The 18,314-nt window shown below is 54.5% G+C and overlaps 7 protein-coding genes across 7 annotated transcripts; 3 read left to right on the top strand and 4 right to left on the bottom strand.

Moving 5' to 3' along the window:
- Positions 1–562: 562 nt before the first annotated feature.
- On the bottom strand, positions 563–3,431 carry PHSY_003081 (integral membrane protein; the record flags this gene model as incomplete). The annotated part of the gene is made up of 2 exons (XM_012333702.1): positions 563–749; positions 3,202–3,431. The coding sequence occupies 2 exons, from the start codon at positions 3,429–3,431 to the stop codon at positions 563–565; spliced, it is 417 nt and encodes a 138-aa protein (XP_012189092.1).
- A 158-nt stretch (positions 3,432–3,589) lies between these two features.
- Positions 3,590–5,482, top strand: PHSY_003082 (integral subunit of the pre-mRNA cleavage and polyadenylation factor complex; the record flags this gene model as incomplete). The annotated part of the gene is made up of 1 exon (XM_012333703.1): positions 3,590–5,482. The coding sequence occupies one exon, from the start codon at positions 3,590–3,592 to the stop codon at positions 5,480–5,482; it is 1,893 nt and encodes a 630-aa protein (XP_012189093.1).
- Positions 5,483–6,430: 948 nt separating this feature from the next.
- Positions 6,431–10,343, top strand: PHSY_003083 (short-chain dehydrogenase/reductase; the record flags this gene model as incomplete). The annotated part of the gene is made up of 3 exons (XM_012333704.1): positions 6,431–6,497; positions 8,487–8,766; positions 9,437–10,343. 3 exons carry the CDS (start codon positions 6,431–6,433, stop codon positions 10,341–10,343), a joined length of 1,254 nt encoding a protein of 417 aa, XP_012189094.1.
- Positions 10,344–10,700: 357 nt separating this feature from the next.
- On the top strand, positions 10,701–11,804 carry PHSY_003084 (hypothetical protein; the record flags this gene model as incomplete). Its single annotated transcript, XM_012333705.1, has 1 exon — positions 10,701–11,804. The coding sequence occupies one exon, from the start codon at positions 10,701–10,703 to the stop codon at positions 11,802–11,804; it is 1,104 nt and encodes a 367-aa protein (XP_012189095.1).
- Positions 11,805–11,922: 118 nt separating this feature from the next.
- On the bottom strand, positions 11,923–13,698 carry PHSY_003085 (likely ferric reductase; the record flags this gene model as incomplete). The annotated part of the gene is made up of 1 exon (XM_012333706.1): positions 11,923–13,698. One exon carries the CDS (start codon positions 13,696–13,698, stop codon positions 11,923–11,925), a length of 1,776 nt encoding a protein of 591 aa, XP_012189096.1.
- Positions 13,699–14,770: 1,072 nt separating this feature from the next.
- Positions 14,771–16,129, bottom strand: PHSY_003086 (hypothetical protein; the record flags this gene model as incomplete). Its single annotated transcript, XM_012333707.1, has 2 exons — positions 14,771–15,770; positions 15,951–16,129. The coding sequence occupies 2 exons, from the start codon at positions 16,127–16,129 to the stop codon at positions 14,771–14,773; spliced, it is 1,179 nt and encodes a 392-aa protein (XP_012189097.1).
- A 424-nt stretch (positions 16,130–16,553) lies between these two features.
- Positions 16,554–17,882, bottom strand: PHSY_003087 (hypothetical protein; the record flags this gene model as incomplete). Its single annotated transcript, XM_012333708.1, has 1 exon — positions 16,554–17,882. One exon carries the CDS (start codon positions 17,880–17,882, stop codon positions 16,554–16,556), a length of 1,329 nt encoding a protein of 442 aa, XP_012189098.1.
- Between the last annotated feature and the right edge of the window lie 432 nt (positions 17,883–18,314).

The following is an 18,314-nucleotide window of genomic DNA, read 5'->3' on the forward strand; positions in this document are numbered from 1 at the left end:
TCGTAAGTCGAAACAGAACCGAAGCAGGTCGAGAAGGGGGATGACGAACAAGTTGAGGATGGGCGAAACGAAGCGGAGAAGCCCGACGCTTTTAAAGAATGTAGCAATTGGGCATACGTGACCGGCAGCGACTCCTCGTTTGTGCCTTTCGACGAAGTGTCAGCGACGCTAAGCGAAGCCAAAGTTAGGTGGAGATTGGTGCTCAGAGGTGGGTGCGCCAACTCCAATGAAGGACGTCCGAGAGACGAGCAAGTCGATGATGAGGTGTTCGCTGAGCCAGCTCAGCAAGGCGATGCAAGGCTAGTCAACAAATCAATGTGGGTGAACGAGCCGAGCACAATAGAGGACGCTGGCGGGGCAGATGCACGACCACAGGAACAATCATGCAAGGATTGCTCCATGTGTGAGTACGGTGGAAGGCGCAAGAGAGCCAGAGTATGCGGGTGGAAAGCGAGCCGAACGCAACTGTCTGCCACGATATTGCAAACTCACTTACAGTATGGCTGCAGCTTTGGCGGGATCGAAGTTGGAATCGCGCGGATGAAGCATGAGCGGGACCTAATCAGTCAGGTGGCAATCCATCGAGCAGCAGCAAGGTACAGTGTTGCCAAGCAGGGGTCCAGGAGCCACACAGAGGTCGCGCGGCGTTAGAAGGGTCCGACGGCAAGGGGAGTCGCAGCTTGAAATGTTCGCAGATTGAAATTTCGCCCCTCGCATTTCCACATTTTCCGATGAAGTTGCTGTTTAGGCTGAACACGCTCAAGAGGTGTCAAGACCATAAGAACTAGAGTAAGTTGGTGGGCGTCGGTCAAGGTCGAAGGCTTAACCTCCTTCCAACTTGCGCCGCACCGTCGAGGATCGTCTTCGCGTTTAATCGTTTGCGAGTGACTCGCAGTTTCAGAAACATCAATGCTGCACATCGCTCCCACCACACAGAAGTCCGACGAATGAAGGCAAATCCGCAGAAGATGCAAGAGGAATGTGTTTCATAAAGGAAGGTTCGTAGTGGCAGTTCGACCGCCTTCACGGCCTTTTGCATGTGACGATCATGGTGTCGCCCATCGCGAAGCAGCCAAAGTGAAGTTAACTTTGTCTTGGGTTAAGTTAGGCTCGAGAAGATGTGCTTTCGTAGACAGCGACAGCTGTCACTAGGCTCATCACTCCTGCCGTTGTCAGTTATTCTGGCCTTGACTTGGATCAAGCGGGACATTCCGACCGACGAAAGATCGAGAGGCTCGAGCTCAATCTGGTCTTGTTGCTACCACAGTGCACTTCGCGTTCCGCATACGGAGATAGTCGTTCCGAAGGAGGCTCAAGTCATCTGGCTGTATGGACGAGCATCAGCACAGCTGGAAGTAAACACCAACATGAGGGTCCGGAAAGAGTCCTCACAAGCTGCCTTAGCGTGTCTTACTTTCCTACTCAGCGGAATACGCGGAAGCAGACCGACACTGTGAGATATGCTCCCGGAGTGTCCTTGCTGAGCGACTGCGAGCACTTCTTTTGTGCACCTAGTGCTTTGACCCCAAATCGTTCGGGACTTTGCATCCCATTTTTTGCAAGAATCTCGTTCGTTTGCACACCGTGGCAACCTTGCAGGATCGCGAGGCTTGTGCTCTGCAGTGGCAGATTACATACCCTGCGCTTGAGAGGCGATATACACGACGTCGAAGAGGCTGCGCTTCTACTCATCGATTGACCAGCGCGCAAGTTCTGCGAGCTTCTTCTGTGCCGAATTGTTGCACCAATCTGCATGTAGCAACTCGAGCGTCGACAAGATACCATCCTGTTGCTGTGCATCCAAAGCGACTCCATGCAACAATTGCCGCGTTTGTACACAGCAATCAAGGGTGTGTGATTACAGATCAGCAGAACGGTGCCTTGGACGCATAAAGCGAAGGTCGAATTGCACTGTGTCTGTTCGAAGCTTCCATTCTTCAGGCAGGGCAACACTGGGCATCCGTCTTCGACGTACAGACCGACGATCCGGCGCAGCCTCGGTAGATCGGCTTTAACTTTCCGATTAACATAAACCGTCCTTGCGACATGCCGAAAAGGCATGATAGAGGTTCGGTAGACGAGGAGCTTGAAATCAAGCTAGATTGGCTTTTCGAGATTGAGACCCGCAAGAGATTTCGACCACGCGGCCACGAGAGCCGAATCTTGGTCTCGCCGGGATGAGTTTCCAGGGTCCAGGCCGACAGTGTCTCACAGGTGCACTGTATCCTTTGCTTGTACCGCCAAATTCGACGAGGAAGCAGGAAAATTTCTCATGTGAGGGGGCGGAGTGTCAAATTCAGCGACTTTGGTAGCAACCGTCCGGGAATCCCAAGCTGGCTCTCAGATGTCCCTTGCTGCCCGGTCCAGTCTTATGGGAACCAGTGCATGGGTCCCACATCCTCGGATCTGGCCGTTGTCTCTCCGCAGCCAGGGTGTTCCAGAGGATCGTCAACTCAGGCACAAATGAACTAGCATCGCCTTTGACTCCGCAAATCTCGTCGCCGTCTCACTGCAGCTCCTTGCGTCTCGAAGACCCAATAGGAACCCGCGCCACGATCTAAACACAGTACACCCGTAAGCGAGACCACGTTTTCCACGAGCGCAAGACTTCGAGCACATGCGTCTCCGCATCGGATTGTGCCAAATGGCTATCCTTGTTAGACAGCTCAGCTGTCACTGATTCGGATGGATCAGGACAAATGCATTCACAACACACCCAGCTTCCAAATGCACCAAAATTGGACAGCATGAACACCTTCGATATTTCTGCTTGTTAGATCGCAGAGAACCGGCCGCCATGTGAAGCTGTAATTGGGCCGATCTGCTTGAACGCGCCTATATTCCGAAGAATTTTCCGCATTTCGACACAAACAATGGGATCGCCAAGCAGCTGCCCTTTGTTCTTTTTGGAAAGACCTCATCATACAATGGAAGCAGTCCGTTCGTTTCGGGTCTCTTACCTGATCAATTCGGTCCATGTAGATGTGTCTTCGAAACATGTTGGTCTCTCTTGAATCCGTCTGTGCCTATGCGTGCATAGACGACTCGAGGATGCTTTGTACCGGCCGAAGTTTCGTCCACAGCCGATACTCCGCACCGGACTGTACCATTGAATGATAAACGTCTTTCCGCATCCGATTCGTACAATAGAGATAGCGGGGTATTGTCCTCCGGCGTCTCGGTACAATCTACAAGACTAACAATGGAAGTTTCGTGATCTTTGATTCGGAATCTGCACAAGTGAATCCCACGACAGATGAAATTCGAACGGTAGCCTTTGTGTCGAGGCTTCCCCTTTGATGCTTTTCGCTGATCCCTTTCCCTTTGATGCTATCTGCTCGTCCCTTTGCTGGTGTGATGTTCAATGCAAAGCCAAGCAGGTTGTGTACCTTGACACTCCGCATTCGGTCCTTGCGGAAGCCTCGGACCATGTTCCTGCACACGGGTGTCGACACATGGCCGCACAGTCATCGAACAAGTATAAGTACAGGCGATGACCTTTGATGGCTGACCATATCTATCTTCAGCGTCTACGCTGTCAAATATATTCTCAACCCTACCTGTTGCTGCTGTCGACATTGCTTGCACCATGACGTCTCTCAACTATCCCAGCGACCAGAAAACTACGAGAAAAGTCTTTACTCGACCTGCCAACCTGCACCTTGCTTGGTCGGCCAGTAGGGATGCGAGCTCATCACCAGATCACGGTAAATCCAGCTCTTCAGCCGGCGTACTGCACAAGCCTTATTTTCCTTCTGCACCACCTCAGATAAGCATGTCGGCAGTATCTCATCCTTACAATGTATTTGTGCCTGCGCCTCGAAATGGAGACATCGGTGGCACGAGTGAGACCCTCAAGTCATCATCCTCTGCGCCGAGCTTCCACCTGCCATCAAGACGCTCACTTTCGCGCTCGTCCGATCTGTTGTTGAAGACCGGTCACTTGACGTTGAGAACGGCCGCAGACACGACATGCAGGAGAGGAGCTCTCGGTGGGTTCGAGAAGGCCTTGCGAAGGAGGCAGGCAGCGAAGGACCAGGTCACCGACAGGGAACAAGAGGTGTTCGTCACTTTGGATCGCCACGATCCGACTTCGACGAATTCGTTGGAGCAAGACTTGATGTCCTGGAACTTTCACAGCGCTTCTAGCCATTTGAAGGTCTCGAATGAGCCCTTCTTGGCTAGTCCCGGCGCCAGTGATCCTTCTGCCTTCGACAACGATGGACTTGCATCTTTTCAGCCACGCCCGGTGCCGTCATGTCTTTCCGATCAGAGCAGATGGATCCCTCCACCCAGCTGGGATGTGCTCGATACTCTTTCAGACAGCCAAGATCTTCATTCGAGATCGCCAACATCCACAATTTCGGACCCTCTCCAGACACCGCGGACATCGCAACCAGGAAGCCCGATGGATCCAGAATTCTACCTCAATCTTTACACGCGCAATGATGCCAAATGTCGCGGGTCTTCCCATGGCAGTCTACAGCTGAGGTTCCGGCTTACACGCTCCAGTACGGTGGAGATGCAGCCGTGCCCTTCTGAGGTCGATCATCCCGACGACTCCAAGCAACTTCGACGAAGGCAGCTGGTCATCACGGGAGATGCTCTAGGCGCGAGCAACTCGGTGCGTTTCGAGAACAATCATCGAGGATCGGCCAACTCGGTCTGCATATTAAGCTCTGCCAACGTGGCAGACTTGAATGAATGGCTCGAAAGTATCGAAAGCGTCATCAACCAGTGCAGATATCTCGGAAGGCACGGCCTGGACGCGGGGCAGTCGCACGATTATTTTGGAAGGCAGCACCTGGGTGCCAGACGCTCTAGTGGATCCATGCCCGAGACCATTCGTCTCTTGGAGCAGCTCAAGGGGCACGAGGGTCACGCGGAATATCTCGAGGAAATGGACGAGCAATCAACTCCGATGGTGAACTCTCTCTCGTTGCCCTCTCTTGTTGTCCCGACCTCTTCGACCCGGCTGTCCACTCAAAGCACGATTCACACGCATTCCGACTTCTCGACGTCCCCCTTTATCGACTATTACGCCGTTACTGACGATTATGGCTTCGAGCCCGATTCAGCCGCAGACTGTCCGCAGAGCACTGCAGCCCAATCAGCTTCAGGTTCGTTGTACAGCTTCGAAGACGCTTACATGAGCATCATGCGGCGTTATGCGGACAGTGACTTCGAGAGAGACCTCTCAAAACCTCTCACAGTTCCTTCAGAAAGACTTGTTGAACACGCTCGTACCGAGAACCTGGATGTGCCCGTGTCGCCATGCAGCTTCGAATTCGGACGGGAGGATTGGGACTCCGAAGTAGAGGCACCTGGCAGTCCACTGGATCCGTGGCTCACACAACATGCCGCACGATCTGTAACGAGTCTTTCGACGAGCCTCTCGAGCAGCGTCTTGGGCGACGACACTGTGATGCAGATCTTTGCCGAAGGGTTCCGACGTCGATCGTCCTCTCATCTCGGTCTTTGATCGAGATCGAGCTCATCGGCCGATTTTTGGATGGGATCGGGATCCGGATCGGCTTCCAGCATTATGGGCGGCTAAGCAAACGACGATGCCATCACGTTGCATTCCTGTCCTAGTCTGTTCCGCCGGTGCATTTCTCTCGTTGCTGTCGATGTAATGTACTGTTCTTTTAAGTGGCATCGTTTCTTCATCAGAATTTTAGGACCTTCTTTACATGGACGATTTTACTGCACGCGTCTCCCTTTCCTTGGGTTTCACCGAAAGATCATTTTCTAAAGTACGCCAGAACCTTCTTTTTGGCTGGGGCGAAAAAGCTCCGCTACTCGAACTCGACCTGCAGGTACCACGCCCAGACGCTGCAAAAGGAAGGATGTAAACTCAACCGTGTCGATCAGATGTAACGAGATGCAAGAAGCGCCTTCGCGGTTGCAATGAAAACGATGCAACGGCTCGAGTCGTTGTTCCCCTCAGAAGGACGCAGAGAGAGCTCAAGGTTCAGTCGCTGTTAAGTTGACGGATCGAATTGCATCGGGGACAAATCGCTGATGCCATGCCGGGAAGAGGAGGTAGGGGTCGACCCTCTACCTCGGGCTCACACCGACTCCGAGGCAAGGAGCTCGCTTGCCCTGCTTGCTCTGCACCGCAAGCGAGACACAGACCCTGCAAATCTCACATCCCTTGCAGAGCGAATCCTTAGGGAAGCAGGGTCGTGCAGGGTCTCTCGCTTCGAAAAGCAGCCGCCACTGCAACGTCTTCCTATGGTCGGCACCAATAGAGCCGTAGCATGCAGTCTAGCGCTAGTTGGGGCGTGACTGCAGTCTGCACAAAGACAGTCCTCCGCGTACTATCTTGCACTGATGAGAGGAATCCGGCTTTTGATGAAGAAATCAGCAATCCTAACATCACCTGATTCAGATCGGTCGCGTTTGCGTGAAGGTTGGCAAACAAGAGATGACATCAGAAGCGCGGCTCCGGATTGACGACCCATTGCGCTGGGTTCCACCTTTCGAAGCCCGACGTGCTTGCTAAGCAAAAGCGCGCCCACAGCCTTCGAACACGCGAGTAGAGATTGATGCGTTACAGCACTCGGGTTCATTAATCATCTGAGGAGCTGTCTCGCTTACCTCGCATCAAAAAGCCACGCTAATGGCTCACCGAGGCACGCTTTAAGCGAGGAAAGCGCTTAGCTCGACCAACGTTAGCCGCAAGGACAGGATACGGATGTCCAAGAGGGCCTCGGCGAAGCGCTGTCAGGGGCCGCGAAAGGAACGCGTGTTTACAGAGCGTACTCGACGCGTCTAGTCCGACGTGAGGGGCTGCTGAGATGGAAGGTGTCAAGCGAAGCTTCGCTTTACCTCTCCACTTCAGGCCACGGATTCGGCTCGGAATTGGGCGAGCGAGGAACTGCTCCAAACGTACCGGACGGTGTGCGCTCGTTTCATAAGGACAGAGAGAGTTTCCGTGGCTGGTTCTGAAGGTGGCAGCAATCGAGGCCCCTTGCAGCTTGAACATTCGGAACGAGAACCAATCGTGTGGACCGAAATAGCTTGGAATTTGATTACGCTGCATCCGCGTTACCTCTCCCCCACCACGACTGTTGCGATAAGGTGGTTCATCCGCATGAAGGCCTACAGCATATCGTCCTGTACATGGACATGCGTTGTCATGCTATGTGGGATGGACCCCGCCACCGCATGCTGACCATCAGCCAATTCGATGTGCAGACACTCATCAGCTGGTCGCGCGGCATACGCAGCCTCGCCAACCCTCAGCGTGCGCAAGCTCGGGCGCTGGCGCTGCAACATCCATGGTTCCACACAGCATAGCTTCATTGTCCATCGAACGATAGACGCCCACGATTTATCTCTCGCCTTCGCAGGTCTCTTTCGCCAGTGCGACGATTGCAAGCCACTCGACCGGTAAACAGACAATCGGATTCGCTTGTAACTATGTCGGGCGGTACACCGAGTGATGACGTCGAGGCTTGAGATTGAACCATGACAAACCGCAACACCATCTCGTCGGACTACGAAATGCTAGCATCTGGAGAAACTTGGCGGACAGCGCTTCGCTGGAACTTGAATTTCGTGTGTTACTTTGCAAAGGCGCGCGAGAGACGCAGGCGCTGCTCTTGGCCCTTTCTCTGTTGCCAGTGTGGGTTTGGCTCGGCAAAGGCTTCTCCGGGCCTAAGAGCGTCGCTTGAGCTGGATTTGGATTTGGATTTTAGCCGAAACCTTGTTGTTTGCCGTGAATTCTTTTTGATCTGCAAAAGTGTTGGTCTCAGAGACGCGTGCTGCTGCCCTGTTGACACGTTGCCATTTTGACTCAAAGCGCATGGTCGATCTGCAAGCCACGACTTGCCTTGCTGAGCCAAAGATGCAGCAGAAGACGATTCATCCGTGACGCTACTCTGATCGTGCCGACAGGTGTTCACATCCTCATGGACCTCTACTCGCTTGAGCGACCGGAGCCCGTGTCCCGCCGAGAATCTAGACCTACAGTCTAGAAAGTCACGGCTTCCCTTGTTGGGTGAGGAACGCCGGCACAAAGGGGCGGGAGGCGGGCCAGAACATGTAATCTTGGAAGGCCTGGCGAGGAATGGGAGTGGGAGTGAATCGCGTAGAGTGGGGACGAGGCCAGAAGAAGCGGCGATAGACAGCTACCCCTGACATGAACAAAAGACGAGGCTCTGTGTGCTGAAGTTTATCTACGCGCCGAATGACAGTCGTAATTGGCTGCATGGACAGTCGTCCGCCGAAGCGAAGCCGGAGTCAAGCGACGGCTCTTTGAGGCTTGCCTTTTCGGGAAGTGCCCGACTTGCCCTTTGTCCTTAGTGGGGAGGGCCGCAGTGGAGTGACGCCCAGCTGCTGCTGGTGTAGCTGAATGCTGACGCCGTTCCGCTGCGTTGCTTCTGCTGCATCGCGGCGTCGATTCGAGTGCCCCGACGCCTTGTAGCTCTTGCTTCTACAGCTGTACTTGGCCCCTTGCTCTCGTCCCCTTTGTACAGCTTCAATACTCCGACCAATTCATGCTCCGACTCGACGCTCCGTTGCTTTGGACTCGCGACAAACGCTGACGCCCCCGCACACGTTCCGTGGGATCCTATCGTCCAATCGCATCTCCGTTTGCTTCTCCGCCTTTGCCGCCGTGCAGCTTTGCTTCGAAGGAATCTGCCGCGCAGCTTGGCTCACATCATTGTCGGAGTGTTCTGAAAGGATCCTGACATCGCATTTGAGATTCCGACAGACACTAAATCGACACAGCCAAGACGGTGCCGGGCTTTGCAGGTACGTGGGCTGATATCTGGGCCGTCGATCCTTGAGAACACCAGAGGGCGAGGACCAAGCGCCTGTAGCTGCATCCGACGGCACGTTGACGAGCTGGACTCACCCATTTCACCAGTCATCGTCGTTGACGATCATCGTCTCTTACGATGTTCTGCGTCGTGCCGCACTCTCATCAGCAACAGATCTGTGATGGCGTCGATCCAACACGCAATCACGGGAGCGCCTTGAGGCAGACAATGAGGTCGATGAGCGATTGGACAATTGCTCTTGCTAGTCTACACGCTGCATGGCAGCAGTCAGAATCCCTTTGATTTGAGAGAACAATGCCGTCGGGTGGTCGACGATTGTGCAATGGGATGACGCTGTCTAGAACTCCCTCTGCTCACTGGCCCAATGTGCGTTTCGGCAAAAGGCTTGGCTGCCCCGTCGTGCTTTGCCGCCACTGGTCCTGCATTTGCATGCTTCACAAGACTCATTAGGAACAAGCCTCTGATACGCGGTTCGGAAGCGGCTAACGCTGTACAGCAGCTGCCCACGCCACAACTTCCCTCGTCCTCATCCGTAGAATCGGATTGACATATAAGCATGCACCTTTTGGCGCTCCCACCGACATCTGACCCCATCACCCATCAATCTTTCCTAGCCTTCCTCCCCTCCTTCCTCTCAGCAGATACGACATCCCTCCCCACATCCTCAACATGCTCGCGAAGATGCAGAACCTCTCTTCCCGATTCTCCGACTCGACCATCGCTTCGGCCAGTTCGAGCTTCAGCAAAGTCTCTTCCGCCAGCAGTGTATCCTCTGTCGAGAGTCTGCACCTTCCATCGTCCCCCGCCATCCCCAAACCTCCCCCTCGCACATCTTCCATCACTGTCGCCAGCACGAAGACCTACAGAGACCGTCGCGAGCGGAAGAAGCCAGAGCCTCTGCGTCTGGCTACGTCTCGCACCTCGAGACGCTGCCTTTCGAGCGACGACGACGAATGCTATTTCACATGCAAGGAGAGCCAACGCGATTCGTATCAAACAAGATGCTTCTGCGGCTCGCCAGTCCGTCCTCACACCAGCGCGTCTACTTCGACTTGTGCGGAGATCTACTGCTCGACAGAGTGTGCTCGTCGAGATGCACTGTATGCGCTCGAAGGAAGGTCGCCGAGCTCCTGCCCTTCGTCTGCACCCCATTCGGATGTCGATGAAGACCAGGATGACTTCCCCGTGACACCTACGAACGTCTTTGCCCCTAGCCCGCCGAGAACGCCTGCTGCCAAGGCTCGCTCGCTGGAGCGTTCCATGGATGCATCCCTGACAAGAAAGCTCACCGGAATCGGAGCAAGTCATTACCGCAGAATGGAGGCGATGGGACTGTACGACGCCGACGTCACGCCGACTCGTCCTTCTCGATCAAGCCTCCTTCTGGACCCAATCGATCTTACAGTCGCTCATTCGCCATCAAGCAAATCGTCGCGACTGCCATCGTCGCTGATCGAGAACAAAGAGGTCGAAGAGTTCGACTTCGACCCTAGAAAGACCCTCTTCTTCCAAGTACCGTTCTACATGGGCTCTCCCATCGAGCCCTGAGCGCGAACTTGCAAATGTCCCTTTCATTATACCCAGATACCTTTCATACCAGCTGCACTTGACACTGCAGCAATCACATGAATTGACGAGACTTATGCACATACCGTAGAGAGACCCAATTGAAAGACTATGGGTGAGCTATGTACGCGTGAGAGGATGATGGTTTGATTCAGCGGGTGCGGGTGGATCCGCCTTCCGCAACCCGTGATCCGCCCTTGATTTTTTTAAGACTCAGGGTTCTGAGTCTGACAGCTCCACCTTCCGATCCTTCGAGATTTCCATCCCGCATCCCACCACGTCTCCTCGCTCCATCTCATCCGGATCTCCTCCGGTGGCGATCCTTTCGCTGAAGCCAGAATGGCAGGCACAAAGTTCGCCTACGTACGGAACTTCGAGCTGCCCGATTCCGTCATCCCTTCCGTCTACCTCGTCGTACGCATCGACGGCAAAGGATTCCACAAGTTCTCCGCCTCTCACTCCTTCCTTAAGCCCAACGATCCCGCCGCACTCGAACTCATGAACGAGTCCGCTCGCTACGTCATGGCCTCACTCAAAGGACACATCTCCCTCGCCTTTGGAGAAAGTGACGAATACAGCTTTCTACTACGCAAATCTACAACGCTTTACAACCGTAGAAACAGCAAGATCACAACCCACATCGTGTCGCTCTTCACATCGGCGTATGTGTTCAATTGGAACCGGTTCTTCCCAGATACACCGCTGAAGATGCCACCGAGCTTCGATGGAAGAATGGTAGTGTATCCGAACGAACAAGTGGTCCGGGACTATTTTAGTTGGAGACAAGCCGACACGCACATCAACAACCTGTACAACACAACGTTTTGGGCGTTGGTCTTGCAAGGAGGTTTGACGGAACAGGAAGCGACCAAGAGACTGGAGGGGACAGTGTCGGCAGAAAAGCACGAGATCCTGCACGAGCAGTTTGGGATAAATTACGATCGGCTAGAGGCGATGTTCAGGAAGGGTACGACGCTCGTCTGGACCCACGCTCAAGCACAGACGATCGGAGGAGGCATCGATGCAGAGGAGGACGACGCAAGTGATGCGGAACAAGCAAAGCCAGTGCTGACGAATGCGAAGGACGAGAAGCTGCGAATCAAGATTCAGGCCAAACGAGCAGCGAAACAAGCCAAGAAGCAGGAGAAGAAGGAAAGGAAGAATTTGACGGGCGTTTTGCGGACGTTGCATTGCGATATTATCGGTGACGAGTTTTGGACTCCTGCGGCTTCGGAGGCCGTATCGACAGCAGCGCCTGCTTCAGTTCCAGCATCGGCATTGACGTCAGCAACATCATCACGGTGGGAATCGTCGATTGGCGACAGTGAAAAGACCGCCACGGAAGCGACCGTCGCCGACGGGGGCATGACCAGCTCGAGACCATGGAAAGATCCCGCCAGACTTCAAGTAGCTGGGCTTGGCACCTCTGTCTTTCTTGATTAGAAGCGCTCACAACACAACGCAGCACAACACAAACGGACAAATCACGTTCTCTAAGACTTGGTGTCATTGCGAGGAATCATAAGCGTCTAGCTAATCCGACACAATGTGGAAGCATCTTCTACCAGCCAAACGCCTCGGTATGCAGGAACAGCTCGTCAAAGTTCCCAGTAGACGGTAGCACATGCGACCACTGCAGCCGAGCAACCGTGTTTGCGGTCTCGTTGAGCATCGAGGCTGGGCCACACACCGAGACACCGACCGTGTTCATCCGCGATGACGACAACGATGTTGCTGCCGCCACATCATCAACGAATCTAGCGATGAGCTCGGGCACGTCGGCACGTTGCCGGTGGATCTGGATGGTCGACTTTGCGAGCGAGGCGGACGAGCTCTCCGGAGTGATCGGGTCATCCTTCTCCATCTCCGCCACTCCTGCGTCATCCTGATAGCAATACACATGCAACCTGGCTTCAATACCCAGCGCGCACAGATGCTCCATCATCGGTCGAAGTGACGATTCAAACGCGTCGAAGATGCGCATACTTTGAACCGCCCAGTGGACAGCAACTTTGCTGGTCAACGTATCGCGACTCGTTCTCGCCGACAAGCACAAGCTCATCAGAGCGGGTAGGATGGAAGTGATGCCCACGCCTCCGGCGATCATCAAGTCGGAAGTGTACGCTTCCGGATGGAAAGGCGACCCGTAAGGTCCGTCGAGTGCCACGTTGAGCACGGTGGAAGTCTTGCCCTTGACCGGCGGCTGTCGTGTAAGCTGTTGCCAGATCTTGCCCGTAAGGCCGTCTCGTGCTTTGAAGAAGAAGACGAGGTGCGAGTCGACGTTGCTGTCCGGAGAAGCGAGGTTGGTGACGGTGAAAGGGTGTGTCTGATAGGGCGCTGAACGGTTGATCCCCGGGAAGCGCAAGAAGAAATGCTGTCCTGGTAACCACGATACCGGAGCAGCCACTTCCAGCCTCACCAACTTCTCCTCCTCGTCCACCACCGTCACCGTCGCCTTGACACCCGTAAACCTACTGATCCTCAACGAGTTGGCACACTTGAACAACACGTGGAATCCCCAAACACCGATACTCGGCCACAACCACGACCAACTATGCAGTAGATCCCTCGTGTGCATAAAGTAGAACACCAAGAACAGAATAATCGTCACCACATGTTGCACCACAAAGAACTCGTACGACATTCTTCGAAACACTCCGAACGACGACACCACCAGCCAGCTCAGAAGCGCAAATGCCACGGTCCCCGTCCACCAGATCTTGTCGTAGTAGTACCAGGCCTTGAGGTTGGAGAATCCTCCGTCGTGAACGGGTTGGTAGAGGAAGGGGACCGTGTGGACGATGCTGAAGAAGAGGATGACGCGAGCGGTCCATTGGTGGTAGAATTGGAGCTTTTCGTGGGTGATGGTGGTGAGGAAGGTGAGCGGGTTGAATTTGAGGCCGAAGGCGAAGAGCCAGGGGAAGAGGGCGTTGGCAATCATTCCGGAGCGGACACCGAGAGGGGTGCTACCCCAGACGGCGGCTGGGCGGTAGTATGGTTTGATGGCGAAGCACCAGCAGATCAAACCGATCGTTGGGAGGGCCAGTGTAAGGATGTTGCCCAAGGATGGGAAGCGATCCGCAGAGACGATTTCGCTGAGTACCGTCTTGCGGGTGAAGATCTTCTTCGGTCGATAGTACCCGACACCTCTGCATATCGCCGCGAACGGTCGATATCCAGGGATCGACAGGACGGTGAGTGAGAGTCTCGAACGCGAGCTGTTTCGCAGCTTTGCCACCAGACCACGTACCATAACCACACCGAGGATTGCAAGAAGCATCCAGGTGGTGATGCGACTGTACTTCTCCATCTCGTAGTAGCTATCTTTCCCCGCCATGGCTGCTTTTTTGAGTGCGGATGGTGGTCGGCATCCCGGCCCGACCATACCAGGCTGCCATACGCAGCCCGCCACCTCCTTGTGCCTTTTGACGAGATGCTCCATCCTTGCGGTCTATGAATTGGCAGGGAAGTTGAGAGATGAAGGTGAAGAGAATGTCTCGGAAGGGCCGACGAGAGCTGTAGGTAGTCTGGATAGAAATGTGCTGGTATAAGAGGGTTGTTCCTTTGTCGAAACGCGCAGCGTCGGACCTCAGGGTGTAATCTGATGTGACAAGGCAGTACACTGTAGCTCGGATGCTTTCAATCTTGTCGTCGAAGGTCCAGAATAGCGCCCACAGACAAGGTCATGGAAGCATCATCGGATGTGTGGACACAGTTTACTCCTGTTCCGAATGCTGCCATGTCGAACAGGATTCAGAAGAAAAAGGCTCCGAGGGCACAAAAACGCGCCGAGTCGTCGATCCGCATTTTCTTGGCGTTTCTCTGCGACTGTACGACGCTCGAACGCGCCGCTCCGTTGCGACCAATCAAGCCCAACCTGATTGATACACATAGACTGCTCTGCTCAAGATCTCACACTGCGTGGGCGGATTTTGTTGTGGAATTAGAAGAACCTGGCGGCAACTCATCACAAGTTGCTCAACTGGCGGATATGCAGCTGTGCCAAGAAAGCGAAGCTTGAGCAAATCAATCCGGGAAGCTGTCAGGAAGAAAAGCTTCCGAGCAGCGCCACGCGCCGATTTCTCGGATGCTTTCCACCTTGCTCTGGCTCATGATCTCACCGATCGCGGTCGCATCTACATCGCATCGGCCAAGATCTGAGCGCTGCGAGCTCGTCTCCTTTCCAGTTGACAAGTGCTCGAACGGTGGGAAGCGATTCAAATCAATATTATAACAGCGCTCCCTTCGCACTCAGCCGCCAGAATGTGCTCAAAAGGCATGTGACCGGTCAAGACACAAATCGAGTCAGCACCCGTTCGAACAATGAACAGTCAATGGCTTGCATTTGTTCGCAACGGTATGATTCAACATGTAAGAAGAAGTTCTACTCCGTGGTAAGCACATGCACTCTAATCGAGCACGTGGTACTTTGGCTTCTTGAGACGAGCACCACCGGTCTCGAGAGGCTGCTCGAACCTTGTGGTAGGTCGGTATCGCCTCAAGTACGGTGCTGCGGTCTCTTCGAGTGTGTCCGGGGTCATGGCGAGGTCAGCCCAGCTCTTGGTGCCAGGTGCATCCGGAAGGTCGTCGATGTATCGTCGCACAACCTCGTCGGGCGAGAGCATGGGCCACCACGCCAGGTCGGCCACCTTGGCTGCGAGCTTCATGGCAATCTTGGGCGTGTTGAGGCCGGGCTTGGCCAACGATGTGAAGGTAAGAGACTCGACGAGCTGGAGGATCTGGCCGATGGTGTACTCCTTGGGTCCAGCGAGCGAAAAGGTGGCACCCATGGATGTGACGTCGGCCTCGAGCATCTTTTCGAGGGCGTGTGCAACGTCCAACGAGTGGACGGGGCGCATCTTGGTCTGACCGTGGTTGACTCGCCATGCGTAAGGGTAGACGGCCATCTGGTTCAAGAAGCGGTCCTCGTGACCCCACATGGTACCGGGACGGACGATGGTGGCACCTTCGAAAGCGCGCTTGACCACAGCCTCACCTTCCGCCTTGGATCGAAGGAAAGCCGAAGGCGACTCGGCATCGGCGTTGAGGTGCGAGACGTGGATGAAGCGGCCGACACCTGCAGCCTCGGCGATCTGAGCGATGCGCTGAGCACCTGCGACGTGGACGTCGTTGAAGGTAAAGTTTTTGGTTTCGTAGTGTCGTCCGGTCAAGTTGTAAACCACATCCGAGTGTCGCAAGCACTCCTCGATTTGCTCGTCGTGCCTGAGATCCCACTCCATGGGCACGACCTGGCCTAGATCTCCCATCACCTTCAAGTGCCTCTTCTCGTCCTCATCGCGGTAGGGGATGATGACCTGCGAACCCTTTTGTGCCAAACGGTTGACCACGTAGCGTCCGAGGAAACCGGTGCAGCCGAACACGGTAACGACGTGTCCTGAGACGGAGGATCTGCAACGAAAGAGCAAGGTACGTCAACAGGGTGAGAGCAGAAAATGTCAGCGATCTTTACGAGTAAGTTTCTCGATGGCTGCCGTCGGTCGAAGAAGCTAGATCCAGCTGGTGACAGCGTCTGCAGCTGCAGCTGTGCTTGCTCCGCGACACAGCTCGCTGTCTTGAATAGAGACTCACCGTCCACCGCCGTAAGGACCGGACTTGATGATGGGCTTTCCAGTCTTTCGGTTGATAGTAAGGTCGTGAATAGAGCGAGCCTGTACGATCTGAGATCCACGAAGAAGCGAAGATCGAGCCTCGGATCGCAAGACCGACGAAGCGGCCTGCGCGGCGCTGGTTCCGACGAGATGAACCATGCTTGTTTGCTCCTCCTACGACTGATGTAGTGTGGTGTAGCGCCGAAAAGAAGCGTGTTGGAGCGTAGGTGTCGGAAGATGGTGGAGATGGCGATGCGATCAGAAGCGTGGAGTAATGATCGCCTCAGAGACGTTGATGAGAAATAGCGAATTCAACCGTGGACCAAGCGACCAATTCTCGCACTGCTCACAGGCTGCGATCTCAGTCTCCGAAATCGGCCAAAATGCGATCACGCTCGTTCTGCGCTCTGCTGCCGGTTTAGGAATCTCAATTTGAGTCCATCTTCGATTACACACGTGACAGCGCGGGAGATAACCGTGCGAGACGATGATTTCCACGAGTTGTCAATGTAAGATCGCTCATCCACGGCATGCTTCATCATTTGATTGCGCAAACATCGTCTCAGCAACCCAGATTGGTGCTTCAAGTATCGACAAGGGCCCACATGAACATGCAGGCAACAGAGCGATACGGCGACCAGGTCGCTGCGAGAGCCTTCATCTCGTCCGGAGTGAGGTACTGTCCGCCTTTGACCTTGTTACCCTTGGCTCGGGACTGCAAAACCTGTCGGCAAAGTCCGTGTTCGTCGGTGATGAGATGATCCAGCGATGCCTCCGGATTTGCTTGTTTGAAGCCAGGCTCGGGCTTTGGCATCACTTCAGTTTGGGAAAGAAGCGGAACTTGATCCCCTCTTTCTTCAGTAGGCTCCAATGGTCCTTGTTCTTCTTTGGCTGCACGTCTGCGGTCCTTGCTCTTCTGGTCCTGCGCATCGTCCTCCGGCTCCTCCTCTCCAGGTTTCCGCTTCTTGATGCTGATCTTGGGCCCCTTTGCATCGCTGAGGAAGAAATTGAGCATCCCCTTCTGTACGCCGAGGTCTGCGCATGGAAGAATATCCGGTTTTCGCATGGCAAACATGAGAATCATCTCGCTCGTCCACCTACCGACACCTTTGACCTTACTCAGCTCCGTGACGCACGCCTCTTCGTCGTCCAAGTCGAGGATCTGCCGAATGTCCAATCGACCGTCTACGAATCTTGCAGCCAGATCCTTGACATACTTGATCTTGGCGAACGAGAGACCGGCAGCCCGAAGGTCTGCATCCGGCGTGCGCAGGACCATCAATGGCGTGGGGAACGGCCATTGCTCACGAGGGAAGCCGACAAAGTCAGGCTTTTCCGGCATCGAATCCGGGGCAAACAGCCGGCAGAACTTGTAAAGAACGGACCTCGCGGCCAGCCATGAGATCTGCTGCCCAAGTATGGACGTTGTCACCGTCTTGAAGAGGTTGAGGTCCTTGGTATCAGGGGTAGAGGGCTCCAACGCCTCTTCGTAGCAGCGGACGGGCACTTTCTGGAAGAGTCGTTCGAAGCGACGATCCGCGGCGCAGAGATGTGCTTGGGCATCTGACAAGTCGAAAGGCAGCGCTGGGAATGCAACGGTGGTCCGCGTCAAGCAGTCCTCCTCGCTTGCATCGTGTGGAATGACGAACGGCTCTTCAGGTGCCTTGGCCTTGGACTTGCTCGGACTGGCAATCGGCTTCGATGAGCTCGAAGCAGCCGTCGATTCGATCCGTGACCTCTTTCTTGGGCTTGAGATGGCTCTCTGGACATCGAGCTGGCCTTCTGTTGCTGATCGCTGAAGGCCGCGTTTGGCCGGCGCAGCCTTGGCAGCGATGGAGGCCTTGCTTGAGGAGCCAAACGAAGCTGCGATAGACTTGGCCGGGGTCGCCGAGCGAGATCTTGTTAAAACCATCCTGACGAATCACGACGCTTCGCAGGGGCTCTGAGATCGAGGAAACGGTGGATGAGAGACGGCAAAAGCTGGATGTGGCCAGTGGCAAAGTACGAAATGCGGGGCAGGAAGCATGCAGGTTTAGATTGCCGCTGAACCCAAATTTCAGCTGAGTCGCTCTGCAGGGTCCCGCATCAGTGACTGATGATGGGATCGGGGACTAGATGGAGCACGATGAGAGCGATACATTGTGAAGCGCTCTAATTGAATTGCTTCCCTTGCAAATTGGCGCAAGGAGCGCTGAAAATACAATTCTGGCAGAAAGCAAGGGAAGGACTTTTGAATTGTGGGCGAGAGACAATTTGAAGTTGGACTTTTGCTTCGCGAAGAAAGGGGATTTGCGAGAAAACCTTGAAAAGCGCGCTCAGAGGAATTTGCGTTCTTCTCTGAAGA

The sequence above is a fragment of the Pseudozyma hubeiensis genome, assembly GCF_000403515.1.
Source record: "Pseudozyma hubeiensis SY62 DNA, scaffold: PHS32, whole genome shotgun sequence".
NCBI classification, from domain to species: domain Eukaryota; kingdom Fungi; phylum Basidiomycota; class Ustilaginomycetes; order Ustilaginales; family Ustilaginaceae; genus Pseudozyma; species Pseudozyma hubeiensis.